The sequence below is a fragment of the Indicator indicator genome, chromosome 30 (genome assembly GCF_027791375.1).
Source record: "Indicator indicator isolate 239-I01 chromosome 30, UM_Iind_1.1, whole genome shotgun sequence".
In the NCBI taxonomy this organism is placed as follows: domain Eukaryota; kingdom Metazoa; phylum Chordata; class Aves; order Piciformes; family Indicatoridae; genus Indicator; species Indicator indicator.
In genome coordinates, this window is record NC_072039.1 from 5,144,081 (window position 1) to 5,156,541 (window position 12,461).

Genomic DNA, 12,461 nt, shown 5'->3' on the forward strand with positions numbered 1-12,461 from the left:
GGAACAATGAACTCCTGTCCTGCCAGGGCTGGGTAGGCAGCTCTGTTCCTCCAGCCAGGAAGGAACCAACTCCCTTTCCAAATACTGCTCTAGCAAAGGCAACTCATCCTCTTTGGAGAGAGGAACAGGAATAGAAAGAGCTGCACACCACACCCTCTGAGGGATCCTTTACATCCCTGTGACTTTTGGTGCTGCATCTTGGGCTGAGGAGCAGTGCTGCCTGCTTGTTTCCACATGTCACTATTGCACAGGGCTGTGTGGGAACAGCACACACTGCACAGTTTACCCACAGGCCACTCACAGGTGAGGAGAGACTTCATAGAAGCTGACACCACGGTATCGCTCCATGTTCTGTTTGCTGTAGATTTCCAGGTCTTTGTATGGATTCACAGACACCAGAACTGAGCCAATGTATGTCTGAAAGGGAGAGCAGAGGGCAGAGAGGTTACAGAAGGTCTGGCAGTGGAGTCTCTGAGAGCCCAGACTTGTTCTGAAGGCTGTTAGCTTGTTGACAAGGGCTGCCTGCATTGGGGATGCTGCTGAGGGCTTCCAAAGAGGCCAAGGGTGCTGAGGACATGACCTCTCAGTGCAGTGAGAATGACTTTGCAGGAGTTATGCTAGACAGGTCATCCTTGCTGAGAAAACAGCACCCACACACAGTTGTAACAGGCATGAACAGTGCATTATTTCTGATAGACCATTTGGGAATCAACTTCAAGCCTGGCATTGCAGAAAGCCTGCCGCAGAGTGAACCCATGACCTGGAAGAATCATAGAATCACTCAGGGTTGGAAGGCACCACAAGGATCATCTAGTTCCAACCCCCCTGCCATGGGCAGGGACACCTCACACTAGAGAATGTGGTGAGAGAGTTGGATTTTCAGTGCTGGCAAGACCTGTAGAAGCCAGCAGACCTCAAGTGCAGCTCTGGAGTGAGTCCCCACATCTGTCCACGTGACAGTACCCCAGAGGAGTTCTGGCACGAGCAGCCGTGGCCTGTTAAACTTGATAGCCCCATCCCCACGGCCAGCCGCAGAGCAAAGCTGTGGGAGGTCTTCTACAGCAAGCACCCAAGTCCAGGTCTCTGATGGACGCTTTGGTGGCTGCCCCTCTGCTACTCACATAGATGAGGTTCTCCTTGAAGCGCTTCCGCAGGTTCTCAATGAAAGCTGCTTCGCTGGTGAAGTTCTCCAGCAGGACAAAGTCCTGCACCCCCACTCGGTCGCGAGCCGTCAGGGCGCTCTCCATGGTCAGCCGGATCCCGTTAGTCCCTGCTCCCTGCAGCCAAAAGCAGAGGAAGGTTGGGACATCTTCGAATCACAGAGCTGTCAGGGTTGGGAGGGGCCTCAAAGATCAGCCAGTTCCAACCCCACTGCCAATGGCAGGGACACCTCACACTAGATCAGGTTGCTCACAGCCACATCCAGCCTGGCCTTAAAACCCTCCAGGGATGAGGCTTCCACCACCTCCCTGGGCAAGCTGTTCCAGTGTCTCACCACCCTCATGCTGAAGAACTTCTTCCTAACATCCCATCTGAATCTCCCCACTTCTAGTTTGCTCCATTCCCCCCAGTCCTGTCACTGCTGACACCCCAAAAGGTCCCTCAGCAGCTTTCTGGTAGGCTCCCTTCAGATACTGGAACGCCACAATAAGGTCTCCTCTCCAGACTGAGCAGCCCCAAGTCTGAGTCTCCACAGGAGAGGTGCTCCAGCCCTTTGATCATCCTTGTGGCCCTTCTTTGGACATGCTCCACATCTGTGGCCTTGTCCACAAGAACCATTAACCACAGTTGCCTATAAACAGGAGAGGACGTCAGAACAAGCCCACTACTACTGCTGAACACACCAGTAGTGTGCACTAACACTTTAGCAACTGCTTTAGATTAATTGCTTTGCTAGAAGGCAAGCCAGCACCAGGGAAAAGTTCATTCATAGATTCATAAAATGGTTTGGGTTGGAAGGGATCTTAAAGATCATCCAGTTTCAACCGCCCCTGGCATCAGTGGGGACACCTTCCACTAGAACTGGCCTGGCCTTGAACACCTCCAGGAAGGGGCATCCACAACCTCCCTGGGCAAACTGTTCCAGTGTCCCTGTCTAGTGTTCCAAGCTATTGCTATACATCCAATAATTTTAAATCAATCATTCCAGCAAACATTTCATAAAGAGAATAAAACTTGGATTTCCTTTCCCAGGCATCCTTTAGCAGCAGTGAGACTGAAATGTGTTCTCTCTCTCTCATTTCATCACAGGAACTCATTTTGAGCTAAGGAATCTTTTATGACTAATGATGATTCATCTCATGAGCAAACAGCTTCACGTTGGTGACCAATTTAAAGCTTTAGCAAGAAACCCAATGGGAAAATTCTGAACTAATGAGAAATGAGTATTTTTGCACTCCATGCCACTGCATTTAGACTGTGACACCAGCACCTATCCCATGCACCAAGCCACTTCTCTTTCCTGACCCTCTTTTAAAGGTGACCTTTTCAACACGATGTGGTTCAGCAAAACCACCTCTGGAAAACACAGGTCTGCTGACTTCTTCCCTCATGTACTAAAAGAGGGAGAGGAAATGTGCACCAAGTGACTCAGTCACAACTTGGAAGGGAAAATTTCCACACAGCAGACAGATGATGTACAAGACAAAAGATGATGAGAGACACTACAGAAACCAGAGACAGGAGACACCATGTGTTAAAGCATTTGCCTCACATCTGCCTGCGTTTCCTTATCATGTTCTTACATCCTTCTTTCTTTGCAAGCTCCTCAAACCAAGCACCCCTCTCCTAAATCACTTCCCTAAAGCACTAGAGTGCATCTCAGAGATTCATGGAATGGTCCAAGCTGGAAGGGACCTCCAAAGCTCATCCAGTCTGAGCTCCCCACAGTCAGCAGGGACATCCCCAACCAGATCAGGTTGCCCAGAGCCTCGCTGAGCCTCACCCTGAGTATCTCCAGGGAAGGAGCCTCAACTACCTCCCTGGGCAACCTGTTCCAATGTTCCACCACCCTCAGAGTAAAGAGCTTCTTCCTGATATCCGGTCTAAACCTGCCCTTCTCTATTGCCCCTTGTCCTGTCACTGCAGGCCCTTGTAAACAAACAGACTCTCTCCATCCTTCCTGTAGGCCCCCCAGGTACTGGCAGGCTGCTATCAGGTCTCCCCAGAGCCTCTTCTCCAGGCTGAATGCCCCCAGCTCCCTCAGCCTGTATCATAGCAGAGGTGCTCCAACCCCCTGATCATTTTCATAGCCCTCCTCTGGATCCTCTCCATCAAGTCCATATCCTTCCTCTGTTGAGGGCTCCAGACCTGCACACAGTACTCCAGGTGAGTTCTCACCAGAGCAAAGTGGTAAGAAGTGGCAAGAAGCTGTTATGTTCTGGGATGTTGCCATCCCTGGCACAAGCATCACCACTGCTTGTTCCTGAAGCATCTCACACACTAACAACAATTCCCAGGCACCCTCTCCTGGAGCAGTGTCACAAACTGGGAATGCTGGAGCCCTGGCTGCAACACTGTCATCCAGCCCCAAAACCCTGCACAGTGATGTAGATGAATTTCTTTTGCTGACTCACATTGTAAGGTAGCTCCTTTCTGCTCCTTCTCAAGATATAATAGTGGTCAGAGGACAGGGGCTGATGGAAAGCAGGGAGGAAAAAATAAAAACAACCTTGGTCAGAAGAAAATTTACCTTCAGTTTTGTTAAGCAGAAATAAAGGCAAGACCCAGTGCTGGACCCAACCAGATGCAAATTCCCTCAGTCTGCAGTTTTGCCTATTTCTGTCAGCTAGAACTGGCTTCCTTCCTGAGAGCCCAGTGCTTGGGTAAAAAAGTGGTTGCATGAAACTAGCAGCTTTCAGAAACAAAAGTTAGCTCCTCCTGGAAATTTCAAATCCAGATCCACTCCAATGGCTCAAATACCACAAAGAGACAGCATTTTAATTTCCCCTTTTTATTCCTTCCTAAAGTCTCATGGCTAGAAGGTCAGATTTATAAATTTTAGAAGATCCAGTCTGGGAGAAATTCTGCAGATACTGTTGTTAAGGAATCTTTTTTTTAAAGCCCCCAAAACTTTCCAAGCCAATTCCTCCACACCTTCAGCAAAGTGTTTTGTTGTCTTCTATTACCCTCTTTGCCAAGGTGAAGAGGAAAAGGGTAAGCCCTGGAGAAGGAAGGTGGTGAGGTAAAGAACAACATCAGCAAAAAAGAGAGAGATGAATCACATACAAATAAACTCTGCCTAGAAATCAGAATGCTTCTATCAGAGCAGTGCAGTCCTGGAGCAGGTTTTGCACAAGGGAATGGGAACAAAGGCAAAACCCAAAGAAGATCACTGGTTTTCAAGGGGGTAAGTTTATGACTACAGTTTTAAAACACAGCTGCCTCAGAAATGACTGAGGAGAAGCTTCCACCCTCGCACAGTTAATCCAAGTTTATATAATGCTAAAGACTTTCACAGAGAGTGTCACTTAGCAGTTTCAGCAGCTCTTTCATCAGCCACTCCCTCCAGCTCAGGACAAACTGATCCCAGCTGCACACATCCAAGCCCAAGGAAGGAGCAATCCATCCTGCTCAACACAGAAAACTGCACTTGGGCTGCCTCCTCTGGGACAGGCATTTAAGGCCAAGCAGCTTCCAGTTTCCTCCACACTTTTTTTACCCCATTCAACTCCAACCTCTCCCTGTGAGAACAAAATAACTACCTGGATTTTTCAGTTGGCTTTAAACCAACCCCCTAAATGCAATTTTCCAGCAATAATTAAATGTGCCCAGGCTACCCAGCTGATGTGATGCAGTCAGATCCTCCAGAACATAAACTTCAATCACAGTGTTGCACCCTCCCAAGTTCAGTGCAAATACATCCATCAGTCATAAACCACAGCTGAGCAACAGGCACTTCTCTGTGCCAGCATTTGCTCATTTGCTTTATTGCTTATGACCAAGGCTAACACCAACTGAAAATGTCCACATTAACTATTTGACTGCCAATAACTTGCAACAGATGCAATGCACAAGGAGGTGAAAAAGAAATCCTTTCTACAAAATGGAAATAGAACAGTAATGCAGACGGAAGAAAGTGGGGAAAGATGACACTCTCAGTTCAGTTGTGGTCCCTGTTACACAAAAAAAAAAAAAAAAAAAAAAAAAGAGGTGGACAGGTTGGAAGGTGTCCAGAGAAGAGCCATGAGAATGATCAGAGGACTGGAGGACTTGTCATGTGAAGGAAGGTGGAGGGAACTGGGTTTGCTCAGTCTTCAGAAGAGAAGGCTTAGGGGAGACCTTATTAGCATGTACCAGCACACAAAGGGTGGCTACCAGGAGGATGGAGACTCCCTTTGTGGAAAAGGCAAGGGGTGAGGGGTACCAGTTACCCCTGGGGAGATTACTATTGGACTCTAGAAGAAAATGTTTCACCATGAGAACAGTCAGACACTGGAATCATCTCCCAGGGGAAGCGGTGGATTCCCCTGCACCGGACAGTTTTAAGACTCAGCTTAGCCAGGATCCTTTCAACCAGGCTATTACCTAGAAAGGTTGGACCAGATGATCCTTGGGGTCCCTTCCAACCTGGCATTCTGTGATTCTATTTAGAAAAGAATAATCACAATGACCATATGTGCCTACTGAATGATGAGGGTGACAGTAGGGCACTGAATACATTAACTGTTGGTTATTTTGTGTTACCAGGGAGACAGCAAATCTGGTGGCTGTAAATTAATGCCAGGAAACCCAGACAGGAGGGGTTAAATATGGTGCAATGAAGATAATTACCCTCTAAAGCAGTTTGCCTATGGACAGGAGTGGCTTCTTCAGTGTCTTTGCAGTGGACAGGATTTGTCTGTGCCAAAACGCCTCCGGCTGACGTGCAGCTCATTCACAGCATCCCCTGCAAGAGCCCAGCTTGTGGCAGGGAGCACCTATTCCAGATAATTAGGTGGACATAGGCTGGGAGGATCTGATTAGACCCTTCCCTGTGAAAATCAGTTTTTCTGGAGGCTGCTAGGAGAGCACAGTGGCAGAGGAGCTGCTCTGACAGCAGGGACACAGGGAAAGGACCATCCCTCCCATCTGCCCTCCATGCAGCTGCACCCTTTGGCTTGCACTGGTTCCAGGACTTGTGCAATAAGCTAGACTGGAAGCCTCTCATGGATTAAAACTCAGATCTTTTTGTTATGATTTTAACCCAGTTCGTTTCCCCAAATGGGTTCCACACATCATCAGTCGCAGTGGCCAGCAGACACCAGGGGCACAAGACTGGGAACCAGCACAGAGACAGGCAGCAGCTGCCACTGCAGCAGCAGGAGCAGTCCCTGCTGGATTTTAAGTGCTTGTGAAACCAACACCAAAGAGGCAAGTTAGGTGCAGTCTAAGGCCTCACCACCACCAAACTGAACACATCCCCTCCTTTGGACTTTGCCTTCCCGGCAGGTGTTACACAAGCAGCTACCTGCCTCTAGGCCAGAGCAATGCAACTCACTCAGGCAGCAAAACAATGTCCAGGAAAAACAGAAGCTGCTGTGTTTCTGTCAGTGTAGTGAGGTGAGTCACCTTACCATGGGACCAGGTGAGTGACAGACAGAGGGCAGAGAGGACAGGGAGCACAAGTGCCCTTTTGACAGCAGCAGGTAGTTAGGTTAGCTCAGCCATGTGCAACTTCACCCTGCCTACAGGAGTCAACAGGAGGCCTGGGCTAAGGATCTAATGCCACACCCAGCACAGGCTACCACCAGGGAATTGCAAAAATCTGAGCAATCTCCACCTGATCTTGGTGCCTGTGGGTTTAGGAGTGTCTGTGCCTTCTCTCTCAGACTCACCTTTCATTCCGTACTAAAAATCACTGCCCTGATGGTCACTCCTGCTTGAGTGAGTACAAGCTGACTCTCACCACCGGGTTTCCCAAACCCACCCCGAGGCAGAGTTCCAAGGGACTCATTCCCACACTATTTTAACCCACTCCTGCCTTCTAATCTCTTCTCCAGAGCCACTAGCACAACAGTGGCTCACTGCCAGCAAAGGAAAAGCTGCCACTCCTGAATGGTGGGGACCAAGCCAGCCCCCTACCAAAGCAGCACTACTTCCACAGGGCTTTTTCTCCCCTGTGACTGAATTTTGGGAAACACTTGGAGCTGGTGCAAACTGGTGCTGCTGAATGCAGCCTGCAGAGCCAGGTTTAGGTTGGCTGGGCTTCCAGCCTTTCTTTGTATTCATGCAAGAGTCAACAAGACCAGAAAATACCCTTCACAAAGAGCTCCTGGGAGAACAAAAGCACTCAAGACTGTACACCAAAGAGTTTCCTAAACTCAACTAGTAAGGCTCTGATGTGTTATTGTGAAGGTGTAAACAAATAGTTTTCTTTTAAGTGCTGCTAAATGCCAAAGTCTGATAAAGACTTTGCTGTGCTTGGGATGCTGAGGACTAATGCATCACAGAAATGAAAACCAGGATCTTTTGGTCTGCACAACAAAGGCCGAAGTACTTGAGTCAGTCAGTCTGAGCACGTGGGGGAAATTTTGTTTTGTGATGGAATATGGAGGGCAGCTCTGCCACGAGCACAGGAGTTCAGGGCTGATGTGAACTGAGCATGAAACTCCCACCACTGGTCTGCCCATCAGCTGGTTTATGGCTGTGCAATACCCAGTAACCCAATATGTGTGCAGGAAGGAGTCCTTTGCATCACATTTCCCAGTCTTGATTTTCCCAGAGGGGTATCTGAGCAGTCAGTGATGGCACAGCAATTCCAGACACACAAATGCTGTCTCTTGCTGAGAGAACAGGCAGCAACTGGCAGCTTCAAGTATCTCCTTCCTGGAGCATCCATGAGTGATGCAGACAAAAGCATCTGGAGCTCTCCAAGTGAATGACCTTACATGAAGCAGGAAAGCTTTGTAACCAACTAATTTAGGAGCAAGAGGCACACAAGGTAAACAAGATGTCTGCAGCTAAAATGGATGTTTTGATACTGTCCTCTGACAATGCACCTTTACAAGCAGCTTGTGTCCATTCATAGACCAGCAGACCTGCACTGAAATGACCACAGGAAGCTGGTGCCCTGTGGAAAGAGGCAGGCATCTTTATCTTGGGATCAAGTGAAAGATGATTGATCTGTGGATTCCACAAATAGTTACAAAGCCGGGAACGGAAGAACAAGCAAGAACCACATGTGAGTGGGAAGGGAAATTCAGATTAGATTCTGGAAAACAATAAGAAGTCTGGACCAAGAAAAAAACTTCTTGTGGGGTGGTGGCAGTTAAAACACATTTGTCTCCTGGACAGTATGACATTCTGCACTGCCATGCCAAAGCTGCAGGAAGGGAAAAAAAAAAAAATCCAGTGATTTTCACTCCATTCTACAGCCTGGGAAAAGGTCTGGACAGAACATGGGCTAGACAGCAAAGCAGACAAAAATCAACTATTTCATCCAGGGCCTCAGTTCCTGAGGTGCAGAATGGGAAAGCTCTTCTTTTCAGAACACAACCATGAAAACAACTGAGGTGGACCTGGACCAAAGGATCTTAGTCAAGCACTTGCTGCCTGCCAGCAAATCCCGGACAGATTGAAGTGCAGCCACTTACGATCCTCCTTCCCTTTCACCACACTGAAAATCTGCTGTGCATTTTGGACACAGAAAACTGTTAGTCAACAGCTGGGCTGGAAAGAGCATTCCCTGAGAGGCAGCTCCAGGTCTCATGTGAAAGTCTTCTGCATCAATCACATGGATTTATCTTGCTTTGACAATCATTTATATGACCCAAACCTCATTGTGCTGGGCTTGTTTAATGGAAAAAAAAAATACTTAGTGAGAAAAATCAAACATTTAATTTTGCTTCTCAGGATGCAAGCCCAAGGAAGAGTGCAGCATTTCCCACAAGGTGGATAAGCTGCTCTGAACAGGCAGCTTGAGAAAAATCAGAGCTGTCAGATCACACGGGATCAAACCCAGAGATCAATTCTGACGACACAGCCCAGCAGAGTTAAAGGGAATAACTTCAACTGGAGGGGAAAAAAAGTTACCCTGTCAGCTGCTGCCACTCAAGGACCATTTATAGCAGAATCAGTTTTTATTCTTGCTTCTTTTAGAGCAATACATCTCCACCAAAGGAATGTCTGGAGTCAGGGAGCACTTGCTCATGCTCAAAACCTGCTTCTCCCTCTCTGATGCTTCCCTCTCAATTTTAAACCACACATTGAATGGATTCAGCTATAGAATGTTCAAAAAACCACACTGAGGAGAGAGAATTGCCACTTCCTTGACTAATTTCTGCAAACATTTTGAAATCTTCCATGTCTGAAGTAGGGACAAGCTGGAATACGTTAAAACATGAAATAACCAGAAATAGAGGGTAAGCAAACTTACTCTGCTCTCACAAAGGTTTGCTGTGTCCCTACTAGCAAGCTGTCTAGAACTTACAGTTCTGCTTCCCTCACTTTCCAAGCTACAAAGCCATTTAATCTCCCACCCTAAAAAGCAAAGCAGAACGGGAAATACGAGCAATGTATCACTCTGTGCATTATTTTAAGTATCCATTAATGCAGGTAGGTCATGGGGAGTTAGAGCTGTGAAAGCAAAAAAGTAATCTTTTGGAAAACAATAATCATAGAATCATTAAGACTGGAAAAGAATAATGCAGGGTGTGGATGTTGTTGCAATTAGTTATGACTCTTTAATATATTAACCAATGACATTGGACACTTGCAACATTTACAGTAGTGAGAATCCCTAATAAGGAGCTCAAATGTGAACCAGAAATGCAAATGGTGACAGACCAGAAGCCAAAGCAAGCCATGGAGGTTTGCATGGCAAGCAGGTAATATAATTTGTTCAATTTTTATAGCTTAATTACATTTACCTTTTCTCTCTTTTTTTTAATAAGTTAGGAAAACAGAAAAGTTAGCAATGGAAAGAAAAAGCAAAATAATTATAAGAACTGATCTGAAGGACAAGAAAAATGTTTAGCCCCAAGAGGGGATGCTGATATTTCAACCAACAAGCTAAATGCAAAATAGCAGCAAGAAAAATGAAGTAGGCAAACCAGAAAGAGCACCAAGGCTGGAAAAGTAAATACACTGAATTTCTATATTTAGGGAGCTGACATTTTTGCTCCTGAGCAGATGTCACAAGAGTTGCTTGTTAAAAGATGTTGCTGGTCACAGTACACATAGCAGTACTACCTGAGACCTCAGCCACAGGTCTCTGCTTCCCACAGGAGCTTCAGAAAGTGAACAGATGGCATAAAATAGCAAAAACTCAGATCATGGCCCTTCTAAGTAAGCTTCTCTCTTGACTTCCAGTGAGATGGGAACAGAAACTCCAACACTGGCCTACAGAGAAGAGTCAGGGCATGCATGTGCTCCCCACCTGCAGCAGCAGGCACTGACCCTGCACCCCCAGTCGCTGCTCTTTACAGTGAGGGCGGTGAGACACTGGAACAGGTTGCCCAGGGAAGTCACAGATGTCCCCTCCCTGAAGGTGTTCCAAGGCCAGGCTAGATGAGGCCTTGAGCAACCTGGTCTAGTGGTAGATGTCCCTGGCAGGGTAGTTGGAACTAGATGATCATTAATAGTCCCTTGCAACCCAAACCCTTCTATGAATTGCATGAAGCTCTCTTACACCAATACTGTGGATCTCACACTTACTTTGCCCTTCCCCTCTCCAGATATTCCCACCTTCTCTGCTGGATTCCACACACCCTACACAACCCTCTCAGACTATTCTGCCTTCCAAAGATAGTAGAACTTTCCATACAGAGGGAGCACTCCAGTACATTCCTAGGGCATGCGGAGGGCACTTCCACACCCACATGTTCTCTCGCAGAGTATCAAGCACCACCCTAGCCATCATCACATGGATCAAGCCTACAACCTTTTCTCTATGTCCACTGCTGTACAGAGGTTTGCTGGCTTCTGCAGCCCTCCATGCTAACAGAAAAACAAGATTCTTGAGCACCATCTGCTCCACCTTCAGATGCGCTGCCCCAGGGAGGCACAAGGTTGGTCCTCCAGAAGCTCTACGCTTTGCTTCATCCCCAAGATCCTTTCTTAGTCAGTGGGAAACGCTGGAAAACATGCAAGGATCTCCAGGTTGAGGAGGTAAGGGATACTCCAGCCCCATGCTAACTCTTCTTGGACAGTCAGAACTGCTTAAGTCTCCAGACATGACCTTTTCAATCCTTTTCCTAAATTGGGTAATTTTACCAATTAAAGCCTTGAACGTTCTTAGCCAGGCAGAAACCTACACACAGGTTTTTTTTCATAAGGCTCCCTCATTCTCAACCTCAGCATCTTCCAGTACTAGTGAATCCTCTGGCCCAATTATGCACTGTATTAAAATAACCTTTGCATCTCTTTGGCAACATCTAACTTAACTCAATGTCCCTCTTTGTGTGTCGCAACACAGCAAAAAGGAGCTCACAACCTGCCTTCTCTGAGGCACTGTTGTATGTCATTTCGTTTTTCCTCCTCTCTTACTCATCTCTTTTCTCAGGTAGCAATCCCAATCCTTTCAATCTTCTGCCACATGCTGATTTTCCTAAGCTCTGGGTGGTTGTCCTGCAATATAGAGCACCAGACCCAGGCTTTCTAGTCGCTGCCAAAACATGGACAACGTTTTGCTGAAGCAAATACACCCCGGGGGAACTGAGTGCTTAAAAGCAGGTATTTCCTGCTGTTCCCCAGGGTGATAGTCACAGAGGAAGATGCCCATGTCCCTGGGGAGGACACAAGCAGAGCCCAGCACAATGCATTCACATCCTCATACCCCTTCCACTCAAGCAAAAGCTCCACCCTTCCTTCTCCCCTAACCAGATCATGCCTTTCTCCCTCTTTTCCCACCTTCTAAACTCCTACCTTGGCTTCCTCCTCAACACATCTATCCCCTGGGGTTTCTTTATCCTATTTCAACCCTTTTCACACGACTTTCCAATGAAAAGGACTCTTGCAGAGCAGGCTGAAACATTTCACTTTCCTACTGAAACTGAAACCTGGCAAATTTCTCTCCCTTCTTCTCAGTCTAGCTACATCTGAAAGCTACAAAGCCACCCAAAAAAGCTGACTCAATCTTACCGCGGCTCTGAACCTCATCTCTGCCTCCTGTCAGCTCCCGCAGCGTTTGCAGAGATTTAGTTTACGCTGCTGCAAAAAGCAGGATCCGAGGACGAGTTCTCTCTTCTGTCAGTTGTCCCCTTTTTTTTTTTTTTTCTCTCTCCACAACATTTTCGGTGCTGTCAGAACTCCCTCCCTCCCACCAGCTCCTACTGGAGCCTCCTGGAGAGGGCGTTTTCCGAGGAGGGAGAGGAACAACTCCCCTCCCCTCCCCTCCCCTATTGGAGAGACCTACACACACACACACACACACAGATGGTGAGAGGCAGTCCAAGAGAGGAGTCAGCTGTCCTCTGCCTGCGGAGTCCCGGCTGCCCAGTGACAGGGAAACACGGAAAGAAAAGCAATCACAGGCACTGGAA

General features: G+C 47.4%; 1 protein-coding gene across 1 annotated transcript in view; it reads right to left on the reverse strand.

Annotated features, from left to right (window-relative positions):
* The window catches only part of MYO1C (myosin IC), a 59,194-nt gene that overhangs the window by 21,876 nt on the left and 24,857 nt on the right, over positions 1 to 12,461 (reverse strand). Inside the window, exons 2-3 of the mRNA XM_054394466.1 lie at positions 1,122 to 1,277; positions 302 to 417 (exon numbers count right to left, since the gene is read on the reverse strand). Of these exons, the coding sequence (XP_054250441.1) occupies positions 302 to 417; positions 1,122 to 1,247 (242 nt within the window). The 5' untranslated portion in view covers positions 1,248 to 1,277. The remainder of the gene's footprint in view (positions 1 to 301; positions 418 to 1,121; positions 1,278 to 12,461) is intronic.